Raw genomic sequence first — 15,557 nt, 5'->3', positions numbered from 1 at the left:
TTTGTCACTGCGCACTACTCACAGTGATATACTCCCAACCAGGGCCCTTCCCACCTCGGAAAAACCGGTCTCCGCATCATCCACTCATGCTTCTTTCCCGCCCGACAAGACTTACCAAAAGTGAACGCGGCCGACACACGCTCCGAATTGACTAGACGAAGGACAAGGCTCCACCGCAATATCCTACGATCACACTTACACGCTAATTCATCCGTTCTCCAGTCGGCGGGTTCATCCCATGCCCACTGCCTTTATTTCATACCATATCTAGTTTTAAAACCAGATGCACCTCAAGAAATTTTCATGGCTGGGTCCCGTAACAGTCCGCTGTTGAAAGACCAGTGGAGCGCTCCCATCGAACCCAGAGATCAGAGGGACCGAGGAAGGCAGAGGCCTCGAGGGTCGAACCGTGATAGAGGGAGGGACAGATTCCGCGACAGAGAGCGTCGTCGCCGCTCCAAAGGGAACGGACCTATTCCCCCGTTACGGTCGCCGCCACCTTCGCGTGCTCACCCCCAATCAGAGCTTGGAGGACCTCGTTCATATCGTGAATTCTCTCCTAATAACACCTCTGCGCGTGGTCCATCCGGTCTGCCGTACTCTGAGCCCAGACAACGGCAGAATCAAGATCATCACCAATTTGCCGAGCCTCAGCCTTTGGAAGGCGAGAAACCGACCGGAAGAGATTATCGAAGGGACAACTCTCCATCTGCACCTCCTCCATTCAAGCGAAAGAGAACACAGAGTCCGTCCCCAGTGAGATCCTATTCACCTCGACAAGACCCTAGCCATCACCATCCAGCTTCGGAGCAGTTTGACGAATTCGGTCGGGGCTACCCTCATAAAAAACGTGGACGGTTTCCGGGGCGTGGCAGGGCGCGTCGAAGGTCTCCTAGAAGAGGAAGAGACCGGCGTAGGAAGGAATCCGATCGCTTCAAGGGTCCCAAGTCCCCTGTGCGTGGTCCCAGGTCACCGAGGTACCCCCGTGAGCGATTTAACAGCCCGGGCCCTGCAGGCGACATCGACCAAGAGTATCGCCATCGATCGACTTCTCGCCATTCGATTAACTCAGCTGGTTCAAGATTCACAGCGACCTCGCGTCACAGCTCGAGGATTGACGCAACAATGAATCCTAGACCAATTCAGTCCGCGATGGACAGTTCTTTCAGATCTCCATCTCCACCTCGACCAGTCCCCAGCTTCGATGCTGAAATTGCCGGCGTCCCTCCAGATGGAGACCCCAATGCGCGTGAAACGTTCCCTTTCCATGCAGAGCGGGCATTGAATGCCAATAATAACCAGCGCTCTCACCCCTCCCGACCACATGCCGACACAAGTCAATACTCCACCTCACCAAAGTACGGCCCATCAAGTAATTCCTATCAGGGATCGCCTCAATCTACGTCACCTCACCCTGGAGGACGTGGGGGCTTGAGTGGGCAATCTCCTTATCCCAGGCCGCAAGGGTGAGTTTTCTTCATTACTAATTCAGAACCACTACAACATTTAGTGCAAGGCTAACACTAAGGTGCGAACAGGTCTGCACATTCGTCTCCATATCGTCAAAACAATTATCCTTCTCAGGGCGGCTCGCAAGACCAGTACAACCAAGGCCAAGCTCCGCCGACTGGTCCAGCCAACCACCCTCAATCGTATTCGGGTCCTTCTTACCGTGGTGGGCATTCAGGTTATCGTGGGAACTTCCAAAGTCATAGCCGCGACCGGCGATTTTCTGGCTCTGGTCACTCATCCTACCATACTGGGCCGTCCGGGCGAGGCCGTTTTAACAGTTTCCAATGGAGCGCTCGCGGCCGCGGCGGCTCTCACAGTCCTCATACCACTCATGCGGAGCCTTCGCAAAGTCCTGCGCCCCTCCCAGGGGCAGAAGAGCAGAGTTTCGTAGGTGAGGGAGACAGAGATCAAGTTTTCGGGTCTCCGAGCAGAGATCTACAAGGCGTGGATCAAGGTTCAAAACCCTGTTCCGAGGATGGGGATTTTCAGAAGATGTCTCGACCTACACAACCATCCGACACCAACTCCACGCCGAATAAAGGCGGCAAGTTTAGCTTCGCCTTCAAAGCCAAAACCACGCCTGCCCCTGCTCCCAAGCCAGTTCCAGATCTGGCACAGAGGATGCAAGCTCGAGAACCTCCACCTCGTGTTGCTGAGCCTCCTCGCAGCAGAGTGCCTCTTGGCCCACCGCCGCGGTTCAAGCCTGAGCCACGCTTTGATCGCCGCGATCGAGACAGAGACCGGGATCGGCACCGAAATCGAGATCGGGACAGAGGGGGACGCGACCGGCGGGACTTTCGACGAGAGCCGCGTGATTTTCGTGAGCCTAGAGATATTCGTGACAACCGAAAAGAAGATCGCCGCTTTGACCAGCGACATGAAGGCAGGAAAGATGATCGCCGGCAGGACCCTCGTCCACCTCGCGGTCCTCGGGAACATTCTCCGAGCGTGAAGCAACCCCGAATATTGACCCGACCAAAGCTTCGTCCTACTCTTCCAGAAGAGTACGCGAAGTCCGATTCCGTTTATTACCGAAAGCCAGGGAACGAGTCCGTCATTGGTGCTGGCACCTACGGAAAAGTGTTTAAAGCAATACACATTTATACCCAAAGGAAGGTGGCCCTCAAGAAGATACGTATGGAAGGCGAGAAAGACGGGTTCCCTGTTACGGCTGTTCGAGAAATCAAGCTCCTCCAGCACCTTCGTAACCATAATGTGGTCAGTTTACTCGAAGTTATGGTCGAGAGGAATGAGTGTTTTATGGTCTTCGAATATCTTTCGCACGATCTCACAGGTCTCATCAATCACCCGACCTTCACCCTCACCGCTGCTCACAAGAAGGATCTCGCCAAGCAAATGTTTGACGGCTTGAACTACCTCCACCACCGGGGCGTTCTGCACCGCGACATCAAGGCAGCAAATATCCTCATCAGCAATAGGGGCTTGTTGAAGTTCGCAGATTTTGGATTGGCGCGGTTTTTCTCTAAAAGTCGCCAACTTGATTACACCAACCGTGTGATTACGATCTGGTATCGGCCACCGGAGCTTCTTCTCGGAGAGACCAGATACGGCCCTGCCGTAGACGTTTGGAGCGCAGGCTGTGTGTTTGTCGAATTGTTTACAAAGAAGGCTGTCTTCCCCGGAGAAGGGGGCGAAATCAGTCAGCTTGAAAAGCTCTACGCCTCTCTTGGGACGCCTACCCGGGTTGAATGGCCTGACCTTGTTGAGATGCCCTGGTTTGAGCTCATGCGGCCGACGGAGCGCAAGAAGCGAGTCTTTGAAGACGTATACAGCGAAGTACTGTCTCCAGCGGCTTTGGACCTAGTTTCTCAGATCTTCCGATACGACCCTGCGAAGCGACCCTCAGCGGAGGAAGTACTGACACACTCCTATTTTGTGTCAGAGGAGCCAGCTCCGCAACGAGCCGTCGAGTAAGTTTGCTATGTATCTCTCTCTGTTAGGCTATGACTAACAGTTGCAGGTTGGAAAATATCGAGGGTGACTGGCACGAATTCGAGTCCAAAGCACTGCGCAAGGAGAAGGACAAGGAAGCTCGTCGCGCAGAGTATCAGAAAGATAAAGAGAAAAGGAAAGCCGCTTTGTCAGCTCCGCAAAGCGAAAGGGAGACGAAGCGCGTCAGACAAGACGTGGAGAACCCACAGCCCTCGGCACAGCCTACTGAACAGTAGGTTCATGTTTTGTGCTCTTCTGCGCCGCATATATGCTCCATAGTAGTCATGGAATGCTTTTGTCGTCGTTGCGACACTACATAATCCATCACCTGACTCGCCACAGGCGTCAGCTGTTGATGAGACTTTCGTCTTCACATTACGAGCAAATATTCTGCTCCGACACTCGCCTGGTCTACTCTGAACGGAAGAGGATGGAGCGAGAGAAAGTACTCTAAATCTGTGGTTTAACGGGTGGCATGAGCAGGATCTGCGGATTCGATCTAGCTAACATATCCTTCTATTCCGAATTGAGAGTTGAGAGGCTGTGTGACAGGCAAATGTATAGACTCAGCTTAAGTTCGATTCAAATTATTCTAAGAGACATTGAAAAATGATCGTACTCTTTTGACCCGGTAGATACCACTGGCGGATGATGAACGGACAACTGCACGCTTATGCTCCGTCATTGTTGCAGGACGTTAAGAGGGCGAGTCATATAATTAGAGCATTGGACCTCCAGGAGAATCCAGAAAATGGAGAGCAGAAGTTACATACTACGTGAAGATCATATCAGCAACAGAGAAATGAAGAAACAAAAGGCAGTTATGAAGTATTTCAGCGTCTTGCGACAATCAGACTTTGCCTTTGAACCTCACGCTCAACCAGCCAGGCCATTACAGCACGATAGAGGCGGTTGAGCACCTCGGATTACCAGAGTACGAGTGCTTCGTCATGCATGCAAGGAGGACAACAAACAGGAAAAGCCAACGAGGCCCACGATGGAGGACGGAAAGGGACACACGCACCGGCTCTACAAACGAACATGAATCGTTATTTGTTACCACTTGAGTAAATTCAAGAAAGGGTATAGCTGCTGCGCATGGGAACCAAGTCATATTGGATCAAAGTAAATAAATGGGTATTCTAGAGGATGGAATGTCCCGTCATTCAGGTCATCACCGCATCATGGGTAGCTGGAAAGCCCTCGTGATGATGGTTTTAGACGCGGGGATTCTGTAGAGAATTCATCTCGACGCACTCATCGGAATCGCCAGAGCAGTGGAAGCGGTAGAACGATACGCAGCCAGCGATGATTTGAGTTGGTGGTCTTGGATTTTGTTAAAGAAGAAGAAAAGAATAGGGAGAAAAAAGAGAGGATTCTTTTAAGAAGGGGGAAAAAAGCAGGAAAAACGATGGTGCGGGCGGAGAAGGGCGGGACAGATGGTGATTGGCTGGATGCCAGAGGAGGGGAGCGGCAGAGCTCGAAGGAAACGTGAAAGGCCAATGACCAGCGTATTTTGGGCAGTGGAATGGTCCTTGAGTTAGTTGAGTGGTGATGATTCTGCTTTCTAGGTCTGCTGCTCTTAAGACTCGATACTTACCTACCTACATACGTACAACAACCACCACCACCATCACTACCCTTACCATTACCTCCATCTAGGCACCTACACCCTACTTTCACTCTGCTATTGCTCTACTAGTGGTAGTATTCCACGAACTCGTCCCTACTTGACCTATTACCTACCTTACAGTAAATCCGCATTACCTCTTCTCCCCTCCACACACAATCTCACACACTTACACATACTCACACCTCGTTAACGATCACGATCACGAATTTTTTTTTACTATTTCTATTTATCTATTTGGCCTAGCATCGATCTCGCCCATTAGCTTTCTCTTGTTTTTCAGATCTTCCGGCCGTTTCCTGCCATTTTTTGAGGACTTGGTATTGCCGACTCTTTTTTTTCCGCCTGTCCTGGTTACGCCCTGCGATAGCAGCTTCTCCTCGCATCTGCTTGCCGCGCCTTTTTCTCTCCCTGATGACCGTTTGCTTTTCGACGGTCTGATTACCTAGCGCCATGGATAATGCAAACTTGTGGACTCGCAGGGCCAAGTATGTCCAGGATTTTCGTCGTTTACAAGCCATACCCTTCGGCGCGAGACTAACTTGTGTCGTGTGTCTTTCAGTTCCGCCAAATTGTCTCTGTCCATGACGGGAACCGACGCAAAGGACGGTGGCGCGAAAGTCGATCTTCCCCGCAGTCACACATCAAAGCGTTTCGGCCCGGATAGCTCGCACGGTGGTCGATCGAATCCCTTCAATGCATTATCCCCCCTCTCCGGTGGCGTGTCTTCTCCTTCCACGAATGCTTCCTCCGCATTCGGCTTGGGTTCCGGCGCATTCGCGTCCTTTGGTACTCCCAAGACGCCTGGCACCAGTGCGTCAGACCTGAATTCGTCCAAAGCGCTGGGGGAGAAGCGAGAGACGGCTTCGGAGCAGGATTCGGCAGCGGAAGTCAAAGCCAAAGCTTCAGCCTCCTCCTTGACTGGCCCGAAGGAGCATGCTCTGAAGTCTACGTGGGTGATCTGGTACCGTCCCCCGACACCCAAGTACTCTGACTATGAGAAGTCGACCATTCCCCTTGCGTCTATATCCTCAGTCGAGAGTTTCTGGTCGATATACACACATCTCAAGCGCCCATCGCTCCTCCCCACCGTCTCTGACTATCACATTTTCAAAAAAGGCATTCGTCCTGTATGGGAGGACGATGCCAACAAGAAGGGTGGAAAGTGGATTATTCGGCTGAAGAAGGGAGTTGCTGACCGGTATTGGGAGGATCTTTTGTTGGCCATGATTGGTGACCAGTTCGCGGAGGCTAGCGATGAGGTCTGTGGCGCCGTTCTCAGTGTAAGGAGCGGAGAGGATGTGTTGAGTGTCTGGACCCGGATCGACGGTGGGCGCAACATCAAGATCAGGTAAGTTGTCATATTTCACTCTTGATTGGCAAGACCGGTGGCACTCACTCTGCGCAGGGAGACGATCAAGCGTCTGCTTGCCTTCCCGGCCGACACCAACATCGTATGGAAGAGCCACGATGACAGTATTGCTCAGCGCTCCGCAATTGACCAGGCTCGCCACGAGAAGGCGGCCGGAAGCGCTGGCCATCATCACCACCACCTCGCAGGGGACCGACGAAGACCTACAGCGAATGACGAGTCCATGGGAGATAAAGGAAAAGCGGCGGCGTCTTGATTTACATGGTTTGATTCTCATTGAATGGTCCTGTATAGTAAAGAAGACGAAAACATTGGGACGTTTCTGGGCTCGGGGCATTGGGGCGAATCATTGCGTCTGACTTTCTGGTTGCTTTCTCATTTCTCATCTTGTGTTTCTTCTTCTTTCTCATCTCGTGGTTCCCTGGTTTCTTTTCTCATTTCTTTTGGGCAATACGAGACGTGATGCAGGTCAACGGACAGCGCTGGATCAAGCGCAAATGTAAAATCATACTTTCCCACGAAGCTTCCATACACTACTAGCGTACCATTGATTCTATGAGCTCATGATCGAATGGGCTACAGTCAGGTTCTATTCTTATACGTAAGATACCTACTAGCACGCTCTGTAGTCCGGTCTTGTTTGCTCAAATGATCTCCACCCAATGACGATGCGGAATCACTGCAGCTTCCGCGTGCTCTTTTCTTTTCTTTTTTTTACCCGCAGGGCAGAAAATAACCGGCCGACCGCCTTTCTTGTTATCCATGCAAGATACGATGCTGGTCTCTTCCAATAATGTCTCTCTTGCTTCCGGTCTTATTATTTCTTGCCCACTCCTCATGAGATCCGGAGTATGGTAGATCATCTGCAACTTTAATGAACCTTGCTCTCTTTACATGCCACTTTTTGGGACAATATCGGAGTTTCTGGTCCCGCTGATTTCTCCCAGGCGCCGCTCAAATCATCAGAATCCCATCCCCGCTCCGCCATCAGATGCCACTTCTGATGAGCTACAACGGACTCAGGTGTCCGGCGTAAGCGATGCTCCTCGTCTAGGGTCTTTTGGGTCTGTCATTCAATCCGGGATTGAACCACCTATCCAAACCCCCGATGTGAGTTGGGATTATGCCCTTTCAATTGTTCTAATTTCTTCTCCTATTGCCTATACCCTCTTGCGTATACATTGAATAATCATGATACGCTTTGAACATGCTCCTATTCATTCTGCCTCTGCAGCGACGCAACGAAACTCACTGGATCTTATTCTTTAGAATCTCCATCGCTATGCCGAAAGATTTCGACCTTCCTCAGAATCTCGACCTGTACGTTTACTACTACGTCAGACCATTCCTGGATTACGTCTAGGGATGAGTCGTCTGTAAATATGGCCTCACACATGCGGGTACGGTTTGGACAACGCTTATACGAAGGATACAGGTCTACACAAGATGCGTCGATGCGACGGGACCGCGCAATTTCACGCCAGGACGAGCAGAGATTATTCCCTTACTATTCTACACGGTACGTCTCCAAGAAGCTGTCATATGTCGGGATATTTGTGCGGCTGTGAGCTGACGTTCTGGTGATTCTCTTCTAGTCCAAGTCCGAATGGAGTACCGATAGTACCTGGGGAGACATTCAAGAAATCCCCAGGAGAGACATCTAAGAAAAGGAACCCGTTACAGGTATGGTACTCTCGAAATGGGTGCATTTTCTTATGACTGGACTGACGTCGAGGTTTGGTAGAATGTCAAGGGTGTCCTCAAACCAGTGGACAAGCTCTCCTCCAAAAGTCGAGAGAGCGGGCCGGTACGCGCACGGGGAATGCAGGGAAACCGCGGGGGTTATCAGACATTTTCTGGGGTCAATATACCTCGTCCACAAACCCTTCTAGAGCACGACTTTTCGGAGAGGCCCATAAAGCGCCGGCGTCGAGATACTCAGAGCTCTCCAACCGAAAGTTTCATCGACCTTTCCGATGATAATGAAACAGGGCATTCCGTTACGGAGTCGTCCTCGGTCATTGGGAACACCGCACGCCTGTCGCCCGGATCAAGCCAACAGTCACTAAAAGCCCATAAGTCAAAGCGACCCAAGCGCAACGCAGTTGATGAATTTCGACAGGTTGAGAAGAATATGAGGGTTATGGGGTCACAAGTTAGCCCCAAATTAGGGGCCAAGAGATTTCGCCATCGCTTTTCCCCAGATGATGAACTCGAGCAGTGCTTCACTGGAAATGCTGCCAGGGAAAGGCGCTTTTCAATACCGAGTGTGAAGCATGAGGTCCTTCAGAGTGTTGAGATCAAAAAGCCAAGGCGACTCGATAGGTCCGGGAGTCCATCCCTTCACAGTCATCCGACGAATGAACGAAGAGACTCAGAATCGCGAGAGAGCCCAGATGAACTGCAAGGGGCGGCGACGGTGCAGCCCGCCCCGGACCTTTCCCGCGATTATCGTAAGAAAGACGTCAGGGGCGGCATTAACGCTGGAAAGCAAGTGGCCCAAAGGAAGTCTTCACCAGCCGATATCCGACCGACTGTCTTCGTCCCTTCGTCGGATCCAGGGCAAGGAAAATTCAAGCGCAAGAATACCAGATCTGGAACACATCCTAGTGCCGACCGGTCTTTTCAAGCAACCTCTGTTCGATTTGGTACTATCACCGGACCTTCCTCGGGCGATGAGACCGTCGAGGTACATGTTGATCCAATCAATGAGAAAATCAAAATGACCGGGTCCGACCCTGCGAATTCGTTTCAGATACCCTTCAACAAAGTTTTCAAGATCTTTCGAGGAACCTCGCCAAGCTGTAAAGTTAGGCTCGCTCTCAGGCCCGAAGGTACCGGTGATCAATCGGTGGATATAAATCTCACATCGTCGGAAGCCAAGGAGGACTTTTACGCATTGCTTGCCGCCAGTGGGGCTAGAGTTGTGGAAAAGGATGGGTACGTATTTCTCCCCTTGAAGCTGTTATTCCATGCTCACCAAATTAGTAAATGGATGGATAATGCTTTCAAAAGAAACGAAAATACGAATACCTCAGGAAGGTATCTGAACGGAATCAAGCGATCATGCACTGAGAGGGCCCCCGAACAGGGTTCCGAGACCACAGCTGAAGTACCGAAACGGCCAAAGCTTTCAGCCTCATTACAGAACGACCTCAAAACTAACGCAGTTTCGCAATCTGGCCCAAGCGGCTTGTCCTCAAAATCTGGACTTATGCAGAAGTCCCGAGAAACAGCTTCCTATAGAACGACGGAAGCAACCTCTGTTAAAGCAGGTACTGAAGAGGCGGTGGAGATACCAGTCAAGAAGTACACAGGAGAGACCACACCTTCCAGTCGTGCAACAAGGTCCACGACGCGTCGTATGCTGCCGACAACAGTGGTTTCGTGAGTATGAGCTGGCTTCTAGAAAGGAATTTTGCTAACCTGGCGTCGCAGCGATGATGAGAAGGAAAACTCGCCTCAACAGCAATGCGAAAAGATTTCCCGAAAGTGGCAGAGGTCAGTTGAACACTATTCGCTTCAATCATCGCTTTGCAGGACTAATGGACTTGACAGGCCACTTGTATACCCACGTTTCGGCAAGAAGAAAGCTGAAGTTGATGGTCAAGATCTTGAACGACTGCGTGATAACGAGTTCTTGAACGACAACCTGATCGGCTTCTACATACGCTTCTTGGAGGATCATCTGGAACGAAACAACAAGGAAGTCTCAAAAAGAGTTTACTTCTTCAATTCGTACTTTTTTGCAACACTTACGAACTTGCCTAGAGGTAAGCAAGGTATCAATTACGAAGGCGTTCAAAAATGGACGAGGAATGTCGACATATTCAGTTACGATTATATCGTGGTCCCTATCAATGAAGCAGCGCATTGGTATGTTGCGATTATATGCAATCTACCGAAACTTCCGGGCATTGCCAAGGAAGAAGGGTTGATTGATGAACTTGTGGAAGGAAACACAGAGCCTTCAGCGCCACCAAAGCGTGACGATTCGGAGAATCCGAACACGCCGGAGGCCGCTGGGAACATACCTTCCGACAGCGGAGAGATCGAAACTGGCGCTCGTTCTGCACCAAATCCGGAAAAGGAGGAATTGGCAAGGGAGTCGTTGGCTGCCATGAGCTTGTTGGACCAAAAGGAGATGAAGAAAAGGGAGGAGCTGGAAGTACCTCCTTCTGACGAAGAGTGGCCAGAGAAAGAGGAGAACCCTGTATCCTCTCCCGCAAAGCTCTCGAGTCCGCCAAGAGATACGGAGCCCTGCAAGCAGGTCAATTCTCAAGATGCAAGTCAATCCTCGGTCTCAGGATGTCAAAAGTCACGGAAGCCAAAGAAAAAACGCCAGGGTCCAAGATATGATGCATGGCAGCCGACGGTCATCACGTTTGACTCACTAAACCTGTCACGCTCTCCCACCATCAGCGTCCTGCGCAACTATCTCCGTGAAGAGGCCCAATCCAAACGTGGCCTCGAGATTGACACAACCCTGATCAAGGGGATGAAAGCTCCAGAAATTCCATTGCAGCCCAACTATTCGGATTGTGGCCTCTATTTGCTCGCATATGTGGAGAAATTTGTGCAGGATCCGGACACATTTGTGACGAAATTGCTCCGAAGAGATATGAGAGTGGAGGACGATTGGCCTCCTCTAAGGTCAGGGCTTCTTCGTTCTCGATTGCGCAAGTTTCTTGACAATTTGTATGACGAACAAGAACAACTGAGTCGCGAGAAGGCGGCTGAAAGGGCTACTATGGCGGACCGACAGCCAATATCTTATCTCCTTGGACGATCTGAAGACAAGACTGATCATGCAGCTGAGAATATGGGGGATGCATCCGCAACGCGATCTGAGAAGTCGCCAAGCAGAGATCCACCACCCGAGAAGTCCGGTTTAGAGCCTGCTCAGAAGCCAAGAGTAGGGGACTCGCAGTCCGTGGCTAGGAGCTCGTCCAGAGATGGTACGCCAGATAGTAAGATGAAAGCGAAAAGGTCACCGCCTCGGACGATGGCAGCAAGTGCATCAGGGAGCACTACTCACAAGGAGGTTGTCGAGGTCCCTGACAGTCAAGAACAAGTTCAACCGGAGAATGAGACGTCGCCTTATCTCCTTCACGTTGAAGACTCTCAAGGCGGACAGGCGCGATCTCAGCCTCAGGGTCCAAAACCTATTGAAGAAGGCGCAGAACAAATACGGATACCTCATCAATCAGCGGATGACAGCATTGTTGAGGTTCAAGTCCTTGGGACGCCTCCGCCGGGGTTGTCAACAGACAGGCGGGATGGTGTTCGAAAGAGCCCGAGGTCGCTCAAGAAAAGGGCTTGAGCATACTTGAGAGGATGCGGATTTTATCTCACTTTTAAAGCACACATAGACGATTTGCTCTCTCGTTTGGTGTTTCGGAGATACGGGCATGGAAGATCATTTGTTTTTGCGGAATGGATGAGATACCAAGCATTGCATATTTGCATATGAGTTATATTTTTATTTTCGATTCGAGCATTCAGCCGCATACGTATGGTCTCACTTTTGCCATCATAAAGCTGGCATGTATTCACTCGAGTTGTCTTAGATATAGACTTTTCCGGAACGAAGACGATCTAGGTTGGAAGTCAATTGCTCTATGCTGGCTGCTCTCTATGGTATGATATATCTGAAGACCGACATCCGTCTCAGGCCCAAGTCACCACTCGCTCTCATCCGCATCAACCCACCACGCCATCTTATCCCTCTTAAAGGCCTCGAAATCCCACTCCGCATCCTCCAATCGATCCTGCCCAGCCACATAAACATACGTCAAAGCCTCCACCTCCTCCCTCTCATCCGCAAACTCCGCCCCGGCCGCATCAAGCACATCCTTCAGGTGCCGATCCGGGTTCTTCGCAATGCTCGCCTCCTGCCGCCCACCCACACTCAATGACTCCGCCAGCACCCGCACCCTCACCCTCTCTTTAACATACTCCGACCCCTCGAAGACATCCAACCGGTGCACGTCCCCGTCCGTCAGCCCCGAGACGACAGTCCCCAGTACGGAGGCGCTGCCGGATTCTCCTGTCGAACCTTTATCATTACTCGGGCAGGGCACGATGCCGGGGTAATCGGCTCCGCGGACGCGGTGCCGGCGGTAGCCGTGGAGGATGGCGGGCTTGAACGAGAGCATGGCCTTTTGCCAGGGTTCTGGGTCCGGGCGGCCGTGGATGACTCTGTGGAGGATTTGCGGGGCCATCAGGGTTCCTGCGTTTGTTAGTACGGGTTTGTGTATTTGGTGGTTTACGTAGTTGGTGTGCTGGAGTGACTGGTTGCGGTAGGTGAGAGGCGTCTGGCAAGCGATGTTTATCGTTTGGGTACGTGCTAGAGTGGGTGGTCATGGACAAGCAGCTCACCGTAGAAAAAGAGGACGTGGTCCCCCATATCGGGTTATCTGGTGAGTACTCAGTAGTACTTCTGTGCTTCATGCGCTAGGTGACGGTGAGGTAGCTGGTGGGATGGGCTTGGGAAGGGAAACTCTTCCGCGCTGCGGCTCGGACTGAAGGTGCGGCTTGATGTATTGCGACGATTACTGACTTGCGAGTCAGGAGATGCTCGTTGACCGATGATCTCTAGAAGCCCTGTTTCATTGCCTCATCCCCATTCTCATGGATTCAATGAGGGGAAACTGTCGAGATAGAAAGAGGAGGAGACCCACCACTTATCGATAAGACACTGCTAGTGCGAGTAACTGCGCCACTGTTTATTGACCGCCTGCATCGAAAAGGCCGAGGTGGCTTCAAGCATCATCGTGCCGCTTTGCCCTTGGCATCATTGGGGAACTGGCTCCTCCTGTTCATTTCGTTCTATGCGGCTTAGAAATATTTGATTAAACTTGTTGTTCTCAATTAACCAGTCGATAGTCCAAAGACAGCTTATCACACTGGAGTTATCCAGTGTAAATAAACGAGATGCACTCGTCCCTGAACAGAGCGCAGGGCGTCTTTGGCTTCTTCACCACCGTCGCCTTGTTTGTTGCCGGAGTCGCTGCGCTGTCAGTGCTACTGTGTCCTGCGCATGACGCGAAGGCTGAGGTCACGTTGAAAAATGTCCAGGTGTACGTTTGTTGATGATTTGAATTCATCTGGATGTGTTTGCTAATGATTATCCCAATTTGTAGAATCAAGGGTCGGCCAAATTACTATTCAACCAAGAAGGAAGAGTATGCTCAGATCAGGTTCGATCTGGATGCTGGTACGTATCTGATAAACTCCGCTCGCGATTCCCGAGCTGAATCTAGATCTCTCAGACCTCTCCTCGCTCTTCAATTGGAACACAAAACAAATCTTCGTCTACGTCTACGCTTCGTACTCGTCCTCCGACAAGAAGTCCTCTCTTCTCCCCAACTCTGAGTCCATCATCTGGGACACCATCATCTCCGCCCCAAAATCGCCTTACTCGTTCAATGCCCTGCGCCAACGCTTTTTCCCGGCCAAGTCGTCCTCCTCGGCCCGCAAGAACCAGAAGCGAAGCACTTCCGCCTCGAAGAAAACATCAGCCTCAAAAAAGGAGACTCTCGCGCCGGGCGTGCTCCGTCTGAGCAATCAACGGGCTAAGTACCAGATCAGTGACATTACAGGGAAGCTCGCGGAGCGCGAGAACGTGACGCTCTCTGTGGGCTGGAATGTGCAGCCCTGGGTTGGTGCGTTGTGGTGGAGTCCCGGCTCCGGTGCTATGCCCCGGACGGCCGGTACTGTGGTGAGCAGTGGGGCTTTTGATTTTCCTGCTTTGAAGGGAAGCAAGGCCTCTGCTGCTAAGGCGGCTGAATCGGGTGCTCAGACGGCCTAGAGTCTAGTAGTATGTCGATGAATAATGAAGGGCAGTTTTTGATTGCCAGTTTCATTTTGTTGAAATATTCATTATAAGTATTCTTGAGTCGTTCAAAACCGTAAGATGCCATAGAACGTAGACATGAAATCAAATGGCCATAACCTTGTAACTGGAATTCAGGGCTGGGCCGGGTCAAAGTCCAGAAAAGGGAAAACTCATACACAAAGCAACATGGCATCATCTGATCATCAAGCCCAAACACTCTTCCTGTGATGGTCCGTATAGTGTTCGTCATTCATATCCTGAATCGGTCGCAGTCGGATAAGCCCGTTCAAGCAGTGCTGCCATATGACCTTTCGTTGTGTCCTTGCAGAATGCGTTCCGAATACACCCCAGGAGCGCGCTTCCGAGTCATTGGGTCCGTATTGCGGTTGTGATAGTAGACGTATTCCAGATAGAAGGCATGGATATGACCCGGGAAGTATCTATATCTATCAGCAGACTGCTCCGTACGCCTCAGCTGCCGAAGGACGGTCGCATCGAGAAGGTACTGCCTTGCAGGTTCAAACTCTAGAGAAAATCTTCACTCACCCTAGGATCGTGAGCAGAATATTGATGAAGAAATCCACACTACAGCCTGAAATCATAAGTACGCCGAGAGGCGGTACTAGCAATCAAATCCAGGTTAGAGGAGCGATCATTCGTGCTGATACTTCTTGAACGAAATCAATCAAAACAGGCAAGATTCCGTTTGGTCGATGGGGAATTTGACTGTGTAAAGACGAGCAACAAGGGGCTTACTGAAGAGAGTGACCAAAATCAAACATAGCATTGACGCTGTGCCTGCCATTTTGTCCACGTAGTGTCTACTCTGCTAAGTTTCCGATGATTTGACTGAGGGTTTGTTGGGACTCCAGGAGGTTCCCAAGAAGCTGAGAAACAGAATCGCGAACAACAAGATAACTATATAGATGGGAGTGTTGTCATCTATAGAGGAGTTGAGACGCTTCATTTTGTATGGTTGAAGGCGAAAGAGGGATCAGCAGCCAACAGCCACGCCACCGAAGATTACGATACAATCATACATACAATAGGCCAACAGGAGGACTCTGCAATTGTCCAAAAGCTTAAGACAGGGCTGAAGGCAGAAACATCTTGGCCCTTATGAAGCACTGATGTCATCCCGCAATGTTCCGCGTGCGGATCATTATTTGCTACGGAGTATTCCTGTTTCGGAAATATCGACCGAGTGATGGTTGTGGCTTTGTTGGTGCTAGCCAGAATGTGAAATATGA

At 50.9% G+C, this 15,557-nt stretch overlaps 5 protein-coding genes across 5 annotated transcripts; 4 read left to right on the top strand and 1 right to left on the bottom strand.

Moving 5' to 3' along the window:
• Positions 1–303: 303 nt before the first annotated feature.
• Positions 304–3,701, top strand: Aspvir_004728 (putative protein kinase; the record flags this gene model as incomplete). Its single annotated transcript, XM_043267950.1, has 3 exons — positions 304–1,466; positions 1,539–3,443; positions 3,494–3,701. The coding sequence occupies 3 exons, from the start codon at positions 304–306 to the stop codon at positions 3,699–3,701; spliced, it is 3,276 nt and encodes a 1,091-aa protein (XP_043123885.1).
• A 1,847-nt stretch (positions 3,702–5,548) lies between these two features.
• Aspvir_004727 (eukaryotic translation initiation factor 4E) lies at positions 5,549–6,723 on the top strand (the record flags this gene model as incomplete). The annotated part of the gene is made up of 3 exons (XM_043267949.1): positions 5,549–5,583; positions 5,658–6,446; positions 6,504–6,723. The coding sequence occupies 3 exons, from the start codon at positions 5,549–5,551 to the stop codon at positions 6,721–6,723; spliced, it is 1,044 nt and encodes a 347-aa protein (XP_043123884.1).
• Positions 6,724–7,749: 1,026 nt separating this feature from the next.
• Positions 7,750–11,790, top strand: Aspvir_004726 (uncharacterized protein; the record flags this gene model as incomplete). Its single annotated transcript, XM_043267948.1, has 6 exons — positions 7,750–7,787; positions 7,896–7,986; positions 8,212–9,407; positions 9,456–9,854; positions 9,906–9,968; positions 10,026–11,790. 6 exons carry the CDS (start codon positions 7,750–7,752, stop codon positions 11,788–11,790), a joined length of 3,552 nt encoding a protein of 1,183 aa, XP_043123883.1.
• A 358-nt stretch (positions 11,791–12,148) lies between these two features.
• Positions 12,149–12,876, bottom strand: Aspvir_004725 (gamma-glutamylcyclotransferase family protein; the record flags this gene model as incomplete). Its single annotated transcript, XM_043267947.1, has 2 exons — positions 12,149–12,699; positions 12,849–12,876. 2 exons carry the CDS (start codon positions 12,874–12,876, stop codon positions 12,149–12,151), a joined length of 579 nt encoding a protein of 192 aa, XP_043123882.1.
• Positions 12,877–13,403: 527 nt separating this feature from the next.
• Positions 13,404–14,280, top strand: Aspvir_004724 (signal peptidase complex subunit SPC3; the record flags this gene model as incomplete). Its single annotated transcript, XM_043267946.1, has 3 exons — positions 13,404–13,549; positions 13,613–13,686; positions 13,742–14,280. The coding sequence occupies 3 exons, from the start codon at positions 13,404–13,406 to the stop codon at positions 14,278–14,280; spliced, it is 759 nt and encodes a 252-aa protein (XP_043123881.1).
• Positions 14,281–15,557: the final 1,277 nt, after the last annotated feature.

The sequence above is a fragment of the Aspergillus viridinutans genome (genome assembly GCF_018404265.1).
Source record: "Aspergillus viridinutans IFM 47045 DNA, scaffold_2, whole genome shotgun sequence".
Lineage (NCBI taxonomy): Eukaryota > Fungi > Ascomycota > Eurotiomycetes > Eurotiales > Aspergillaceae > Aspergillus > Aspergillus viridinutans.
This window is presented reverse-complemented; position numbering and strand designations above follow the sequence as displayed.